Source organism: Rana temporaria, chromosome 8 (assembly GCF_905171775.1).
Source record: "Rana temporaria chromosome 8, aRanTem1.1, whole genome shotgun sequence".
NCBI classification, from domain to species: Eukaryota; Metazoa; Chordata; class Amphibia; order Anura; family Ranidae; genus Rana; species Rana temporaria.
The window spans coordinates 184280375-184296073 of NC_053496.1; the positions used below are offsets into that span (position 1 = coordinate 184280375).

The 15699-nt window shown below is 45.7% G+C and overlaps 1 protein-coding gene and 1 long non-coding RNA gene across 2 annotated transcripts in view; both read left to right on the forward strand.

Annotated features, from left to right (window-relative positions):
* Positions 1-1608: 1608 nt before the first annotated feature.
* The window catches only part of LOC120909605 (zinc finger protein 585A-like), a 167801-nt gene continuing 153710 nt past the window's right edge, over positions 1609-15699 (forward strand). Inside the window, exons 1-2 of the mRNA XM_040321359.1 lie at positions 1609-1643; positions 2974-3084. Of these exons, the coding sequence (XP_040177293.1) occupies positions 2986-3084 (99 nt within the window). The 5' untranslated portion in view covers positions 1609-1643; positions 2974-2985. The remainder of the gene's footprint in view (positions 1644-2973; positions 3085-15699) is intronic.
* LOC120909682 lies at positions 8506-10603 on the forward strand. Its single transcript, XR_005741343.1, has 3 exons — positions 8506-8544; positions 10350-10459; positions 10587-10603. It is a non-coding gene; the product is annotated as an uncharacterized LOC120909682 (long non-coding RNA).

A 15699-nucleotide genomic window follows, 5' to 3' on the forward strand; every position in this document is an offset into this window, starting at 1 on the left:
ATAAAAAAAAAGTGTGGGAGTCTCCATAATAATGAATAGCAGACCCCTAATCCAAGCATACAGCCTGGCAGGCCAGGAAAAAGGATGAGCATGCTCCCCTCCCCTGTGAACCATACCAGGTCATATGCCCTGAACATGGGGATGCAAAGGCCCAGTACTTGTGGGGGTCTAAGGGCAGGGGAGCTCAACGGAATTTGGAAGCTTCTTTTAAAAATAAGGGCGCCCTCAGAACCCTCCTCTCTATGATACCCAAACATTTGACAATTCCTTTATTAGGAGAGGTGGAACGCTTCCAGGAACAATAATTTGGTTACCCAGGAGTCTCATAAATGGAACCCTAAAGCTCCTCCTCCAAATGTCCCTCCATCCAGAGTCAGCACGCTCTATGACATCACACTGACCTCACAGCTCCTCCTCCCAATGTCCCTACACCCAGAGTCAGAGAATCCCATGACATCACACTAACTCAATTCTGATCTCCACAACAATGCCTCAGAAGATCCTATCTATGGTACCTTGTCTGCAGGTCTAAAACAAAACACACCTAGCATAGAACATTTAATTTATGATCCAGGGGGCAAAAGGGTAAAAGTCGCCTGGACCCCAAGAATCGTAGAAAATATTAAACAGTCCAGATAAAATGTGTTCTCACTGGGGGCCATAGTTCTTTCATACATACTGACCTTCATATTACCTCCTGATATCCTCACCCTATTATTGTACAACCAATACCAATCCAGATAGTTCTCTGTTATCAATGTTATCCGTCTACAGGGAGACCTTCATAGAAGACGGCACCAATGAGGATGGAGGAGGACCGGAGTCACATGACTGAGAAGATACTAAACCTTACCCTGGAGATCATCTACCTGCTGACCGGAGAGGTGAGGAGGATTCTGGGAGGTCACATGACATCACTCTTATCTATATTAATAAAACACAGACCTGACCGGAGAGGTGAGGAGGATTCTGGGAGGTCACATGACATCACTCTCATCTCTATTAATAATACACAGACCTGACCGGAGAGGTGAGGAGGATTCTGGGATTTTAACATGATATTCCTATTGGCTCTCCAATACAGAGATTTCCTCTTGTGAAGTCAGGTGATCATATGACCATCACAGTGCCTCCATGTGACTCCCTAAAACCCGAGAGACACAACATGGAGAAGATTCTAGAAGTCACCAAGAAGATGATGGAGCTGCTGACAGGAGAGGTGAGCGGTGCCGGGAATTCTGGGACATTATCCAGTAACAGACAAGGGGTGTGTCTGGATGGTGACTGTATCATTGTGTGTGTCAGGTTCCTATAAGGTGTCAGGATGTCACTGTCTATTTCTCCATGGAGGAGTGGGAGTATTTAGAAGGACACAAGGATCTCTACAAGGACGTCATGATGGACAATCAGCCGCCCCTCACATCACCGGGTAAGAGGAGACTTTATTGTAAAGGAGAGAGCAGTACGGAGGCTCCACCTAGATCCCCCATCATCTGATAAACACATAGAAACAATGTATTCAGTCAGTGTGTGTGTTTCCTACAGATGGATCCAGTAATGGGAACCCACCAGAGAGATGTCCCCGTCCTCTGTATTCCCGGGATTCCACACAGGAAGGTCACACCATCCCCCACCATCATCAGGTAGATGATGAGGAACAATCACTGGTAGTTGTGATTTATACACAAATGTGTTTGTTACAATGAATAATTTATATTTAGAGTGAAATTCTCGGGGATGATAATATTGTTGTTAAAGAAGAGTATAAAGAGGAGGATGAGGAGTATGGAGTGACGAAGAAGCTTTCAGAAGGACACAAGGATATTATGGAGCTACCATATATTAGTTACCCACCAGAGAGATGTCCCCGTCCTTTGTATTCCCGGGATTCCACACAGGAAGGTCACACCGTCCCCCACCATCATCAGGTAGATTAGGAACAATCACTGATAGTATCATTAGGATCTGTACATTATCTGCATTGTTACCATTGATGTCATTTTTATTCTATATTCAGAGTGGAAACCTGAGAGATCCTAAAGTTGAGGTTAAAAAAGAGAAAAAAGAAGATGATGAGGATGGGGTGTTGGAGGAGTTTCTAAAAGAAAAAGATCTGTACCAGAACACCATGGTGGAGTCATCCAGTTACAGGAACCCACCAGAGAGATGTCCCCGTCCTCTGTATTCCCGGGATTCCGCACAGGAAGATCACAACTATACAAAACATGATCAGGTAGACGAGAAACAATTATTGGTAGTTATGATTTATCCACAAGCGTGTTTGTTGTTACAATAAATATTTTATTATATATTCAGAGTGGAAACCTCGGGGATTATAACATTGCTGTTAAAGAAGAGTATAAAGAGGAGGATGAGGAGTATGAAGTGAGGAGTAAGGAACTTTTTGAAGGACATAATGATCTCTGTAAGGACATTAAAATAGAGCCACCTAGAAGTAACCCACCAGAGACATGTCCTCTGTATTCCCGGGATTCCACACAGGAAGGTCACACCATCCCCCACCATCATCAGGTAGATGAGGAACAATTATTGGTAGTTATGATTTATACACAGCATGTTTGTTACAATGAATGTTTTTTTATATAATCAGAGTGGAAACCACGGAGATAGTAATATTGATGTTAAAGAAGAGTATAAAGAGGAGGATGGTGAGTATGGAGTGATGGAGGACTTTTCAGAAGGACACAAGGATATGATGGAGCCACCTAATACCAGGAACCCACCAGAGAGATGTCCCCGTCCTCTGTATTCCCGGGATTCCACACAGGAAAGTCACACCATCCCCCACCATCATCAGGTAGGTGGAGTTGAGGGTCGGGAACATAAAGTGATTGAACACTCTGACATGTGGAGATGATGTGTGGACTCTACAAGATGATATTTTCTATGTGATCTCACATCATAAATACTTCTATGTTACAGATGTTATTTTCTGCCATTCTGTTGGTTTAGGGTGAAGATCTGATGAACACGAAAGTTGAGGGTGAAGAAGAAGAGATGTATGTGAGGGATGATCAGCAATATACGGAGGAGGCTGGAATGACGAGGACATTCATAGAGAAGGACACTACTACAAGCACAGGTGACCCATAATATATTCTTCTCTTATCTCTGCTCTGTTACTGCTCACTGATTGGTCCAGAGTAGGGCGGGAGCTGAGTGATATCAGCCGATACGGACATCCACAGAGAACATCTCCTCACTCATATCTACCTGATCCAGATGGAATCTTGATGGAAGTGAACTTACCCTCACAGATATATTGATGATGTTTTTCTATTTTTCCAGGACACGCCATGGAGAAACCTTCAAAGGATCGTCTCACTTTATCTCCAGGTTGTAAAATGGAAGATGAGGACATCACAGGAGATTGTGGAGGAGAAAAGACAATGAGCTCCACTATGGATGGAGGACTTCACAGTGTGGATAGACCATGGAGTCCCTCTGACTCTGAGCAACCTTGTACTGTGGGGGATGGAGCCGGAATTCAGGGGGAGAAGACATTTTCCTGTCTTCAATGTGGGGAAAGTTTTATCTCTGAGCAAATTTTCTCTATTCATGAGAGATCACACATGGGTGAGGGGCTTCATTCTTGTTCTGAGTGCGATACATTTTTTCTTCATAAATCAGAACTCATCAGACATCAGAGGTCTCACACAGGAAAGAAGTCACATTCCTGCCCTGAGTGCGGGAAATGTTTTCTTCGTAAAACAAATCTTGACACACATTACAGATCACACACGGGTGAGAAGCCGTTTTCCTGCTCTGAATGCGGGAAATGTTTTGTTCGTAAAGCAAAACTGGACACACATTACAGATCACACACGGGTGAGAAGCCGTTTTCCTGCCCTGAGTGCGGGAAATGTTTTTCAGATAATTCCAGCCTTTGCAGACATCAGAGATTGCATACGGGTGAGAAACCATATTCCTGCTCTGAGTGCGGGAAATGTTTTGCACGGTTGGGCTATCTTCAATCACATCAGAGAATGCACACGGGTGAGAAGCCGTATCCCTGTCCTCAATGTGGGAAATGTTTTTCACGAAAGGGCAAGCTTACCAAACATCAGGCAGAAAGAGACTGTTTACCTACCTAGTGATGAAAATGTTGGCCAAGGAAATTAGAACCTATCAACCATCGGAAATCTCACTCGAAGGGAAAAACATTTTTTTTCAGTGTGGGAAATGTTTTTCATGGAAGTCTTGTCTTACCAAACATCAGAGAACCCGCACAACCCTTGAGTGGTATTGGTGTCCTGAATTCGGGAAATGTCTTCTACAGTATATGGATCATATGTTGCCGTACATCAGAGATCTCACACTGGGAAGAAGCACACCTTGATATACACCTCAGAAAACACGTGGCTGAGCGCTCCTCTGATCTTTATCATGGAAGAAACACTTTATAAGGAAATCGGAGATCACTAAAGACTTCAAAGTTCTGTCTGGCTTCCTCTACTAGGAGAGAGAAGGAGGGGGTGTCACTGCTGGTTGGGTCCCTCTAGGAGAGAGAAGGATAGGGTGTCACTGCTGTTTGGGTCCCTCTAGGAGAGAGGAGGAGGGGTGTCACTGCCGGTTGGGTCCCTCTAGGAGAGAGAAGAAGGGGGTGTCACTGCCGGTTGGGTCCCTCTAGGAGAGAGAAGGAGGGGGTGTCACTGCTGGTTGGGTCCCTCTAGGAGAGAGAAGGAGGGGGTGTCACTGCTGGTCGGGTCCCTCTAGGAGAGAGAAGGAGGGGGTGTCACTGCTGGTTGGGTCCCTCTAGGAGAGAGAAGGAGGGGGTGTCACTGCTGGTTGGGTCCCTCTAGGAGAGAGAAGGAGGGGGTGTCGCTGCTGGTTGGGTCCCTCTAGGAGAGAGAAGGAGGGGGTGTCACTGCTGGTTGGATCCCTCTAGGAGAGAGAAGAAGGGGGTGTCACTGCTGATTGGGTCTCTATAGGAGAGAGAAGGAGGGGGTGTCACTGCCGGTTGGGTCCCTCTAGGAGAGAGAAGTAAGGGGGGTCACTGCTGGTTGGTTCCCTCTAGAAGTGTAGTCTGATCTCCTCCGATCTTCAGAAGAACCTTTCAAGGACATCAAGATGACACAGGAAGTAGATATTGCTGAGGTTTTATTGAGTCAAAACAAGTGATCTAAAAACCTACAAACGTCAATAAAATAAATATTTCATACAATTTAATAATCATTCATGAAACAATTTACTTTTGTGAGGTGGGACAAGTAAAGCCATGTTCATGGTTAGACTTTTTAAGACCACAAACCCTCTTCAGTAGCATGTTTTAATGGTAACTCTCAGTCTTATATGCAGTACAACATATTACAGTAATCAAAGGAACAAAGTACTCTCCACCCACACATCACTTCAATACACACTCTCTTAGACAATGACATCCCGTTGAGCTAATTATTCCCCAGACATTCCGTCTCCGACAATAAGTGATTCACCTGCAGAATACACATTTCCATGTCAGACGTTTTGGGCACCGATTTAACATGACCTAATTACTACAGCTGAGAAGTCACATTCCACACATAAAACAGTATTAGCATACTTAATAAAAGGTCTTGGAGCAGACTCATTATTGACCGGTAGAGTCACAATATTAGTTCTTTGCAGACATTGAGCCCTGGTTCACACTGGGTACGATTTGGAACGATTTGACATGTCAAATCGCATCTCAAATCGGCGGCAATTGTCGGCAATGGCACTGTCCTAATCAGTGCGACGCCGCATCTGCGATTTCAAAAAGTAGTTCCTGTACTACTTTTTGCGATTTCGGGCCACGATTTACATTAAATTGCGGCCGAAATCGCGGTAAAATCGCGCATTTTACCGCAATTTTGAATTCGCAGCAGTGTGAACCTAGGCTAAAGCGGCCAAAAAAAATATTAAAAGCCAGCAGCTACAAATACTGCAGCTGCTGACTTTTAATATTAGGACACTTACCTGTCCTGGAGTCCAGCGCCGTCCACAGCAAAGGACGAGCGATCGCTCGTCACTCTGCTGCCCCCCTCCGCCATCCACTGTGAGGGAACCAGGAAGTGAAGCGCTCCGGCTTCACTGCCTGGTTCCCTACGGCTCATGCGCGAGTCGCGCTGCGCCCGCCGATTGGCTCCCGCTGTGTGCTGGGAGCCGAGTGTTCCCAGCACACAACGGGGGGGGTAACGGGATGTGATTCAATGCCCGTCTTTTGCCCGTGAATGCTGGGCCGGAAGTGGGTGCAAATACCTGTCTTTAGACAGGTATCTGCACCCCCCTCCCCCCTGAAAGGTGTCAAATGTGACACCGGACGGGGGGAGGGTTCCGATCAGCACAAGTTCCACTTTAGGGTGGAGCTCCGCTTTAAGGAATGTATTGTGGATTACTGTCCCTGCTAAAACAAATCAACATATGTCCCTTATTTCCTGACTCAATACATGAATTAACAGTAATATCCCATCTCATGTAATTTCTAATTAATATTTCTCAGTCAACCTATGCCCAAAAGGTACACAGGATGACCCTAGACACAAGAGTTATTAGTGACGCTGGCACAGGAGTATCCCTCATCCTTCAAAAGTCTCTGGTTGTCACGGGCCATTCCGTTACAATAACTTTACCAATAAAACCTTTATAATCTAAAAATGTTCCTGTCTATTTGTCTCATATACACTATATTACCAAAAGTATTGGGACACCTGCCTTTACATGTTCATGAACTCTACTGGCATCTCAGTCTCTGTCTCCGCTCTAATTCATCCCAAAGGTGTTCTATCGGGTTGAGGTCAGGACAGTCAAGTTAATCCACCCCAAACTTGCTCATCCATGGGCTAGATTCAGAGAGAATTTACGCCGGCGTATCTATAGATACGCCGCGTAAATTCAAATCTGCGACGGCGTATCTTCTTTCTGTATTCAGAAAGCTAGATACGCCGACATTAGCCTAAGATACGACTGGCATAAGTCTATTACGCTGTCGTATCTTAGGGTGCATTCTCACGCTGGCCGCTAGGTGGCGCTCCGGTCGTTTTCGGCGTAGATTATGCAAATTACCTAGTTACGCCAATTCACAAACGTACGTGCGCCCGGCGGTAGTTTTTTACGTCGTTTGCGTAAGTAGTTTTCGGCGTAACGTTGCTCCTGCTATTAGGAGGCGCAGCGAATGTTAAGTATGGACGTCGTTCCCACTTCAAAATTTGAATTTTGTTACGTCGTTTGCGTAAGTCGTTCGCGAATAGGGCTGGACGTAATTTACGTTCACTTCGAAACCAATGACGTCCTTGCGACGTCATTTGAAGCAATGCACACTGGGATATGTACACGTACGGCGCATGCGCCGTTCGTAAATCACGTCAGGTCATCACATATTAGCATAAAACACGCCCCCCCTTCCACACTTGAATTACGCGGGCTTACGCCGTCCCCATTTACTCTACGCCGCCGCAACTTACGGAGCAAGTGCTTTGTGAATACTGCACTTGCTCATGTAAGTTGCATCGGCGTAGCGTAAATACAATACGCTGCGCCGCCGTAACATAAAGCGCAGCTACCTGAATCTACCCCCATGTCTTTGTGGATCTTGCTTTGTGCACTGATCCAAACTAGTTGATGGAGGGATGATTAGATTGTGGGGTTGTTTTTCGGGGGTTACATAGTTTGTCAGATTGAAAAAAGACACAAGTATATCTAGTTCAACTATAAAAAAACATTTTTATAAAAAATATCGTACAATCCCATATACCCAATTCGATACCCACAGTTGATCCAGAGGAAGGCAAAAACTCCAGCAGAGCATGATCCAAATTGATACAGCAGGGGAAAAAAAATCCTTCCTGATCCCCCGAGAATCAATCGTACTGTATTTTCCCTCGATCAACTTTACCTATAAATGTCAGTACCCAGTTATATTATGTACAATCTACTGAGCTGGCCAGAACCACCTCCTGGAGGGCGTCTATTCCACATTTTCACAGCTCTTACTGTGAAGAAACGTTTCCGTATTTGGAGATGAAATCTCTTTTCCTCTAGACGTAAAGACGGTTCAGCTTGCCCCCTTAGTTCCAGTTACGGGAACTCCTAAGGAGTCAGCATACCAAGACAATTTCAGTTTGGGGATGATCCCTTCCTGTTCCAACTGCGTACCAGTATACAAAGCAAGGTCCATAAAGACATGGATGAGCGAGTTTGGGGTGGAGGAACTTGACTGGCCTGACCCCAACCTTTGTGATTAATTTGAGAGAGGAGACTGCATGCCAGGCCTTCCTGTCCGACATCAGTGCCTGACCTCACAAATGCTCTTTCCCCTGTGGTGGGAGTGTAGATGACCCCATCTATAAGGATATACAGTCCATACACACACAGCACAAGGCCGTGTTCACACTACGAGATGTTCAGGTCCTCTGAGCTCCACAAGATGGTGATCTCACTTCAACCCAGACAGGAAGTCTCTATGGAAGACAGGAAGTGATGTCAGGAATAAATAGGAAGTTCCGGGTGAGAGGTGAGTCGGGAGGAAGTAGAGAGGAGACATTGCTGGAAGTGGCAAGAGAGGAGGTAATAAGATCTTATTTTATATTAATGCCCAGTAACCCCCCGTCATGTGAGCACTGCTACGTCATATAGCAACTGTTGTTCATTAATACGTACAGAAATTTAATATTTAGAAAAGAGTAACGAGAAATAGAGCAGATAAAGACCCTAGCGAAAGGAGAGATGAGAGGGAAGAACCCGAAATTTCAGGAGTGGAAAAAAACAACTTTTTGAGGACTCGGAATTAACCAATCTGCCCTGGGTTCCGGTTTGAGAGGGGTTTGACTAGATTTAAATACGTTTGGATGCTGGGGACCTCCTTGAAATTTATGGGAGCCAAACCTGTCAGATCTGAAACACCCACCCGTTCTCTAATTCTCCTACGTAGTAAGAACCTAAAAATGACTCCTATTACACCGCTTGTTAATTAAGCCTGCCCCTTTAATTCAGCTATAGTCTCCTTAATAATCAATAGCAGATCCTTAATCAAAGCATGCTCCCCTGTGAACCATACCAGGCCATGTGCCCTGAACATGGGGATGCAAAGGCCCAGTGCTTGTGGGGGTCTACGGGCAGGGGAGCTCATCAGAAATTTGGAAGCCCCCTTTAAAATTAAGGATGCCCTCAGAACCCTCCTCTCTTTGATAACAAAACATTTGACTATTCCTTTATTAGGAGAGGTGGAACGCTTCCAAGAACAATAATTTGGTTATCCAAGAGTCTCATGCATGGTCCCCCAAAGCTCCTCCTCCAAATGCCCGTTCATCCAGAGTCTGCACGTTCTATGACGTCACACTGACCTCACAGCTCCTCCCCCCAATGTCACTTCCATCCAGAGTCAGAGAATCCTATGACATGACACTAACTCAATTCTAGGGGTGCAACGGATCGTCACCAATCCGTGATCCGAACAGGTCACCCCGTTCGGATCGGCACACCCCGCGATCCGCGGCCTAGGAAAGTCCCTGGATTCGGCCTAGCTCCGGAGCGGCGGCCATCTTGCTCCACCCAGTCTGCTTGCCAGAGCCCAGCGTCACACGCCTCCCCGGGGAGGCGTGTCACGCTGTGCACTGGGCTCTGGCAAGCACACTTGGAGAGGGAATGTTAGCAGTGAAGCACTGGTGTGAGAGGAGGGGGAAAAAAAAGAGCACAATAGCAATTCACAGGGGTGGATTAAAGAGGAAGCAGGTGAGGCTGTTTGGACAGGACTTGTTAAAAGTACAATCTTGATGTTTTTACAGCAAGATTATTTACTACTGCATGTTATTTCCCCCCCAGTTCTGACAATGACTATAAAATGTGTGTGTGTGTGTATATATATATATATATATATATATATATATATATATATATATATATATAATTTGGACCGATGAAAACTGACCCTTTTTTTTTTGCTGATCCGAAAATGATCCGATCCGTGACTCCTGATCCGAGGATCGATCCGATCCGTGAGTTTTTTGATCTGTTGCACCCCTACTCAATTCTGACCTCACAACAACAATGCCTCCGAGCATAACCATTCTAGAAGACAGAACATCCTATCTATGGGACCTTGTCTGCAGGTCTAAAACAAAACAGAACAAGTCCAGAAACAAAACACACCCAGCATAGAACATGGAATTTATGACTCGGGAGGCAAAAGGGTAAAAGTCTCCTGGACCACAAGAATCATAGAAAATACTAAACAGTCCAGATAAAATATGTTCTCACTGGGGGCCGGGCCATACATACTGACCTTCATATTACCCCCTGATATCCTCATCCTATTATTGTGCAACCAACACCAATCCAGATAGTTCTCTGTAATCAATGTTATCTGTCTACAGGGAGACCTTCATAGATGACGGCAAGAATGAGAATGGAGGAGGACGGGAGTCACATGACTGAGAAGATACTAAACCTCACCCTGGAGATCATCTACCTGCTGACCGGAGAGGTGAGGAGGATTCTGGGAGGTCACATGACATCACTCTTATCTCTATTAATAAAACACAGACCTGACCGGAGGGGTGAGGAGGATTCTGGGAGTCTAACATGATATTCCTATTGGTTCTCCAATACAGAGATTTCCTCTTGTGAAGTCAGGTGATTCTACGACCATCACAGTGCCTCCACGTGACTCCCTAAAACCTGAGAGACACAACATGGAGAAGATTCTAGAAGTCACCAAGAAGATGATGGAGCTGCTGACAGGAGAGGTGAGGAGGATTCTGGGAATTCTGGGACATTATCCAGTAACAGACAAGGGGTGTGTCTGGATGGTGACTGTATCATTGTGTGTGTCAGGTTCCTATAAGGTGTCAGGATGTCACTGTCTATTTCTCCATGGAGGAGTGGGAGTATTTAGAAGGACACAAGGATCTCTACAAGGACGTCATGATGGAGAATCAGCCGCCCCTCACATCACCGGGTAAGAGGAGACTTTATTGTAAAGGAGAGAGCAGTACGGAGGCTCCACCTAGATCCCCCATCATCTGATAAACACATAGAAACAATGTATTCAGTCAGTGTGTGTGTTTCCTACAGATGGATCCAGTAATGGGAACCCACCAGAGAGATGTCCCCGTCCTCTGTATTCCCGGGATTCCACACAGGAAGGTCACACCATCCCCCACCATCATCAGGTAGATGAGGAACAATCACTGATAGTATCATTAGGATCTGTACATTATCTGCATTGTTACCATTGATGTCGATTTTATTCTATATTCAGAGCGGAAACCTGAGAGATCCTAAAGTTGATGTTAAAAAAGAGATAAAGGAGGAGGATGATAAGGATGGGGGGATGGAGGAATTTATAAAAGACAAAGATCTGTACCAGGACAACATGTCCAGATACAAAATCCCAGCAGAGAGATGTCCCCGTCCTCTGTATTCCGGGGATTCCACACAGGAAGATCACAGCTATACAAAACATGACCAGGTGAGGAACAATTATTGGTAGTTATGATTTATACAGAAGCATGTTTGTTCTTACAATAAATATTATATATTCAGAGTGGAAACCTCAGGGATTATAATATCGTGGTTAAAGAAGAGTATAAAGAGGAAGATGAGGAGTATGGAGTAATAAAGGAGCTTTTTGATGGACATAATGGTCTCTACAAGGACATTATAATAGAGCCACTTAGGAGTAACCCACCAGAGAGATGTCCCCGTCCTCGGGATTCCACACAGGAAGGTCACACCATCCCCCACCATCATCAGGTAGGTGGAGTTGAGGGTCGGGAACATAAAGTGATTGAACACTCTGACATGTGGAGATGATGTGTGTACTCTACAAGATGATATTTTCTATGTGATCTCACATCATAAATACTTCTATGTTACAGATGTTATTTTCTGCCATTCTGTTGGTTTAGGGTGAAGATCTGATGATCATAAAGACTGAGCGTGACGTAGAAGAGACGTATGTGAGGGATGATCAGCAATATACGGAGGAGGCTGGAATGACGAGGACATTCATAGAGGAGGACACTCCAACAGAGATCAGCACAGGTGACCCATAATATATTCTTCTCTTCTCTCTGCTCTGTTACTGCTCACTGATTGGTCCATAGAAGGGTGGGATCTGAGTGATGTCAGCCAATAATAGGTTGATAATGGTCCCCTCCCTGTACTGATACCCATCCTGGGGTTCAGCTGGCAGTATTAGGTTGTGTGTCACTCCTAGTTACAGTAGCACAGATATGATAACACAGATTGAGCATTTCTTAGGTCGGTCCCTCTTCTTTCAGCAGACTTCAAGTTAAATGTTATAATAAAACTCTATTACCAGTTTTGTTAGGATGACAATTATGGAGTAACAGAAACTGAAACACTTAAAGGGTAAAGGGTCTTCATGTCTGAACATTGACCCTCTTGCTTATCAGAGATCACATGATCCGGTGCCTAGGCTTGTAGTTGTGTAAAGAGCACGCCCCTCCCAGTCCCCATTGGTTCCTGCTCTTCTAACAAGGCTGTGTAAATGTAGAAGTGATCTGGGAGGAGGACCAAAGGTTCTTTGATGGGGGGAAGAGTCCCAGCTGGTTGGGACCTCCACAGAGAACATCTCCTCACTCATATCTCCCTGATCCAGATGGAATCTTGATGGAAGTGAACTAACCCTCTCATATTTATTGATGATGTTTTTCTATTTTTCCAGGACACGCCATGGAGAAACCCTCAAAGGATCGTCTCACTTTATCTCCAGGTTGTAAAATGGAAGATGAGGACATCACAGGAGATTGTGGAGGAGAAAAGACAATGAGCTCCACTATGGATGGAGGACTTCACAGTGTGGATAGACCATGGAGTCCCTCCGACTCTGAGCAACCTCGTACTGTGGGGGATGGTGTCGGAATTCAAGGAGAAAATAAACTTTCCTGTCTTCAATGTGGGCAAAGTTTTAGCTCTGAGCAAATTTTCTCTGTTCATTCCTGTTCTAAGTGCGATAAATTTCTTCGTCATAAATCAGAACTTGTCAGACATCAGAGTTCTCACACAGGAAAGAAGTCTCATTCCTGTCCTGAGTGCGGGAAATGTTTTCTTCGTAAAGCAAAACTGGAAATACATTACAGATCACACACGGGTGAGAAGCCGTTTTCCTGCCCTGAGTGTGGGAAATGTTTTTCGGATAGTTACACCCTTTGCAGACATCAGAGATCGCACACGGGTGAGAAGCCACATTCATGCTCTGAGTGCGGGAAATGTTTTGCACAGAAGTCTGACCTTTACAAACATCAGAAATTGCACACAGGTGAGAAACCATATTCCTGCTCTGAGTGCGGGAAATGTTTTGCACGGTTGGTCTATCTTCAAGCACATCAGAGAATGCACACAGGTGAGAAGCCGTATCCCTGTCCTCAATGTGGGAAATGTTTTTCACGAAAGGGCAATCTTACCGAACATCAGGCATCCCACAGGCGGAAAAAGACTGTTTACCTGCCCGTAGTGAGGGAAATGTTGGCCACGGAAATCAGAACCTATCAACCATCGGAGATCTCACTTGAGGGGAAAACCATTTTTCTGCTCTGAGTGTGGGAAATGTTTTTCATGGAAGTCTTGTCTTACCAAACATCAGAGAACCCACACAACCCTTGAATTGTATTTGTGTCCTGAGTGTGGGAAATGTCTTCTATGTGGGTCATATTTTGCCGTACATCAGAGATCTCACACTGGGAAGAAGCTCACCTTGATATACACCTCAGAAAACACGTGGCTGAGCACTCCTCTGATCTTTATCATGGAAGAAACACTTTATAAGGAAACCAGAGATCACTAAAGACTTCACAGTTCTGTCTGGATTACTCTGCTAGAAGAGAGAAGGAGAGGGTGTCACTGCTGGTTGGGTCCCTCTAGGAGAGAGAAGGAGAGGGTGTCACTGCTGGTTGGGTCCCTCTAGGAGAGAGAAAGAGGGGGTGTCACTGCTGGTTGGGTCACTCTAGGAGAGAGGAGGAGGGGGTGTAGCTGCTGGTTGGGTCCCTCTAGGAGAGAGAAGGAGGGGGTGTCACTGCCGGTTGGGTCCCTCTAGGAGAGAGGAGGGGGTGTCACTGCTGGTTGGGTCCCTCTAGGAGAGAGAAGGAGGGGTGTCTGCTGGTTGGGTCCCTCTAGGAGAGAGAAGGAGGGGGTATCACTGCTGGTTGAGTCCCTCTAGGAGAGAGAAGGAGGGGGTGTCACTGCTGGTTGGGTCTCTCTGGGAGAGAGGATGGGGTGTCACTGGTGGTTGGGTCCCTTAGGTAGAGAGAAGGAGGGGGTGCCGGTGCTGGTTGGGTTCCTCTAGGAGAGAGAATGAGGGGGTGTCACTGCTGGTTGGGTCCCTCTAGGAGAGAGAAGGAGGGAGTGTCACTGGTGGTTGGGTCCCTCTAAGAGAGAGAAGGAGGGGGTGTCACTGGTGGTTGGGTCCCTCTAGGAGAGAGAAGGAGGGGTTGTCACTGCTGGTTGGGTCCCTCTAGGAGAGAGGAGGAGGGGGTGTCACTGCCGGTTGGGTCCCACTAGGAGAGAGAAGGAGGGGGTGTCACTGCTGGTTGAGTCACTCTAGAAGTGTAGTCTGATTTCCCCCCGATCTTCAGAAGAACCTTCCAAGGAGGACATCAAGATGACACAGGAAGTAGATATTGCTGAGGTTTTTTTGAGTCAAAACAAGTGATTTAAAAACCTACAAACATCAATAAAATAAATATTTTATACAATTAATAATCATCCATGAAACAATTTACTTTTGTGAGGTGGGACAAGTAAAGCCTCCATAAAATCCATGTTCATGGTGTAAAGGACGGAAGGTTGGGTCCTGGACGGTGCTATATAGCACCAGTGTTTGGGTTGTGGTCCCTTTAAGGGAGTTGTGGTAGTGTTCAGGGGGTCACCCAGAATGGGTGAGGAATTCTCGGCAGTAGAATCAATCGGGAGAGGACTGGCTCGCAGTCCTTTCTGTCTTAATAGAGAGTTGTTTGGGGCCTGGAATTTTGGAGGCTCTGAAGTGATATTTGGGTGGGAAAGAGCCTCCACCCCTGACCACAGGGATTCAGCACACAGGGGGTTTAAGGCCTCCAGTAAACGACTCATAAGACAGGAAGTAGTGCTAGAGGTGGTGGTGGGGAGGAGTAGGTGATTACACCTGTCTTGGTGAGCTGTGAACCTGTTGGAGGCTACTAAAGATTCTTAAGGACTCTTAAAAACCCTGGGGTGATAACCCATCCACAAACTGTATGTGTTTTCTTGAATTTTCTTTGTGCTGAATTTTAGCGGACTTTACTTTATATTTTTTCTGTATGCTGAAGGAAGCCTTATTTTCATTTGCTTGCAAATAAAAGCCTTTTTGTTTTAGGTTAAACTGTTTATACACTTGGTCCCGTGGAGCTATAGTCCCCAAAGTTTACAATTGGTGGAGAATGCGGGGCAAAGTGCATTTGCAGCCGCAAAAAAACGCTTAAAACTAAAAACTGACATTTAAATAGACAGTGTGCCTATGGCATGTCTTGGGTGAAGTCAGCTCAGGCACTGCAAGCAGCAGGCAATGGCATGGAGGAGGTCATCAAGGCTTTGACAAAAGCCACTGTGACCCAGCAGCAAGCTTCAGCAGAGGCAAACCATCATCATGAGGAAGCGATGGCTCACCAGCAGCAGGCCCTGGCACAGGGTCTAGCTGCACAGCAGGAAAGCACACGGTTGCTAGCCACCCAGTTTACTGCCCAACAA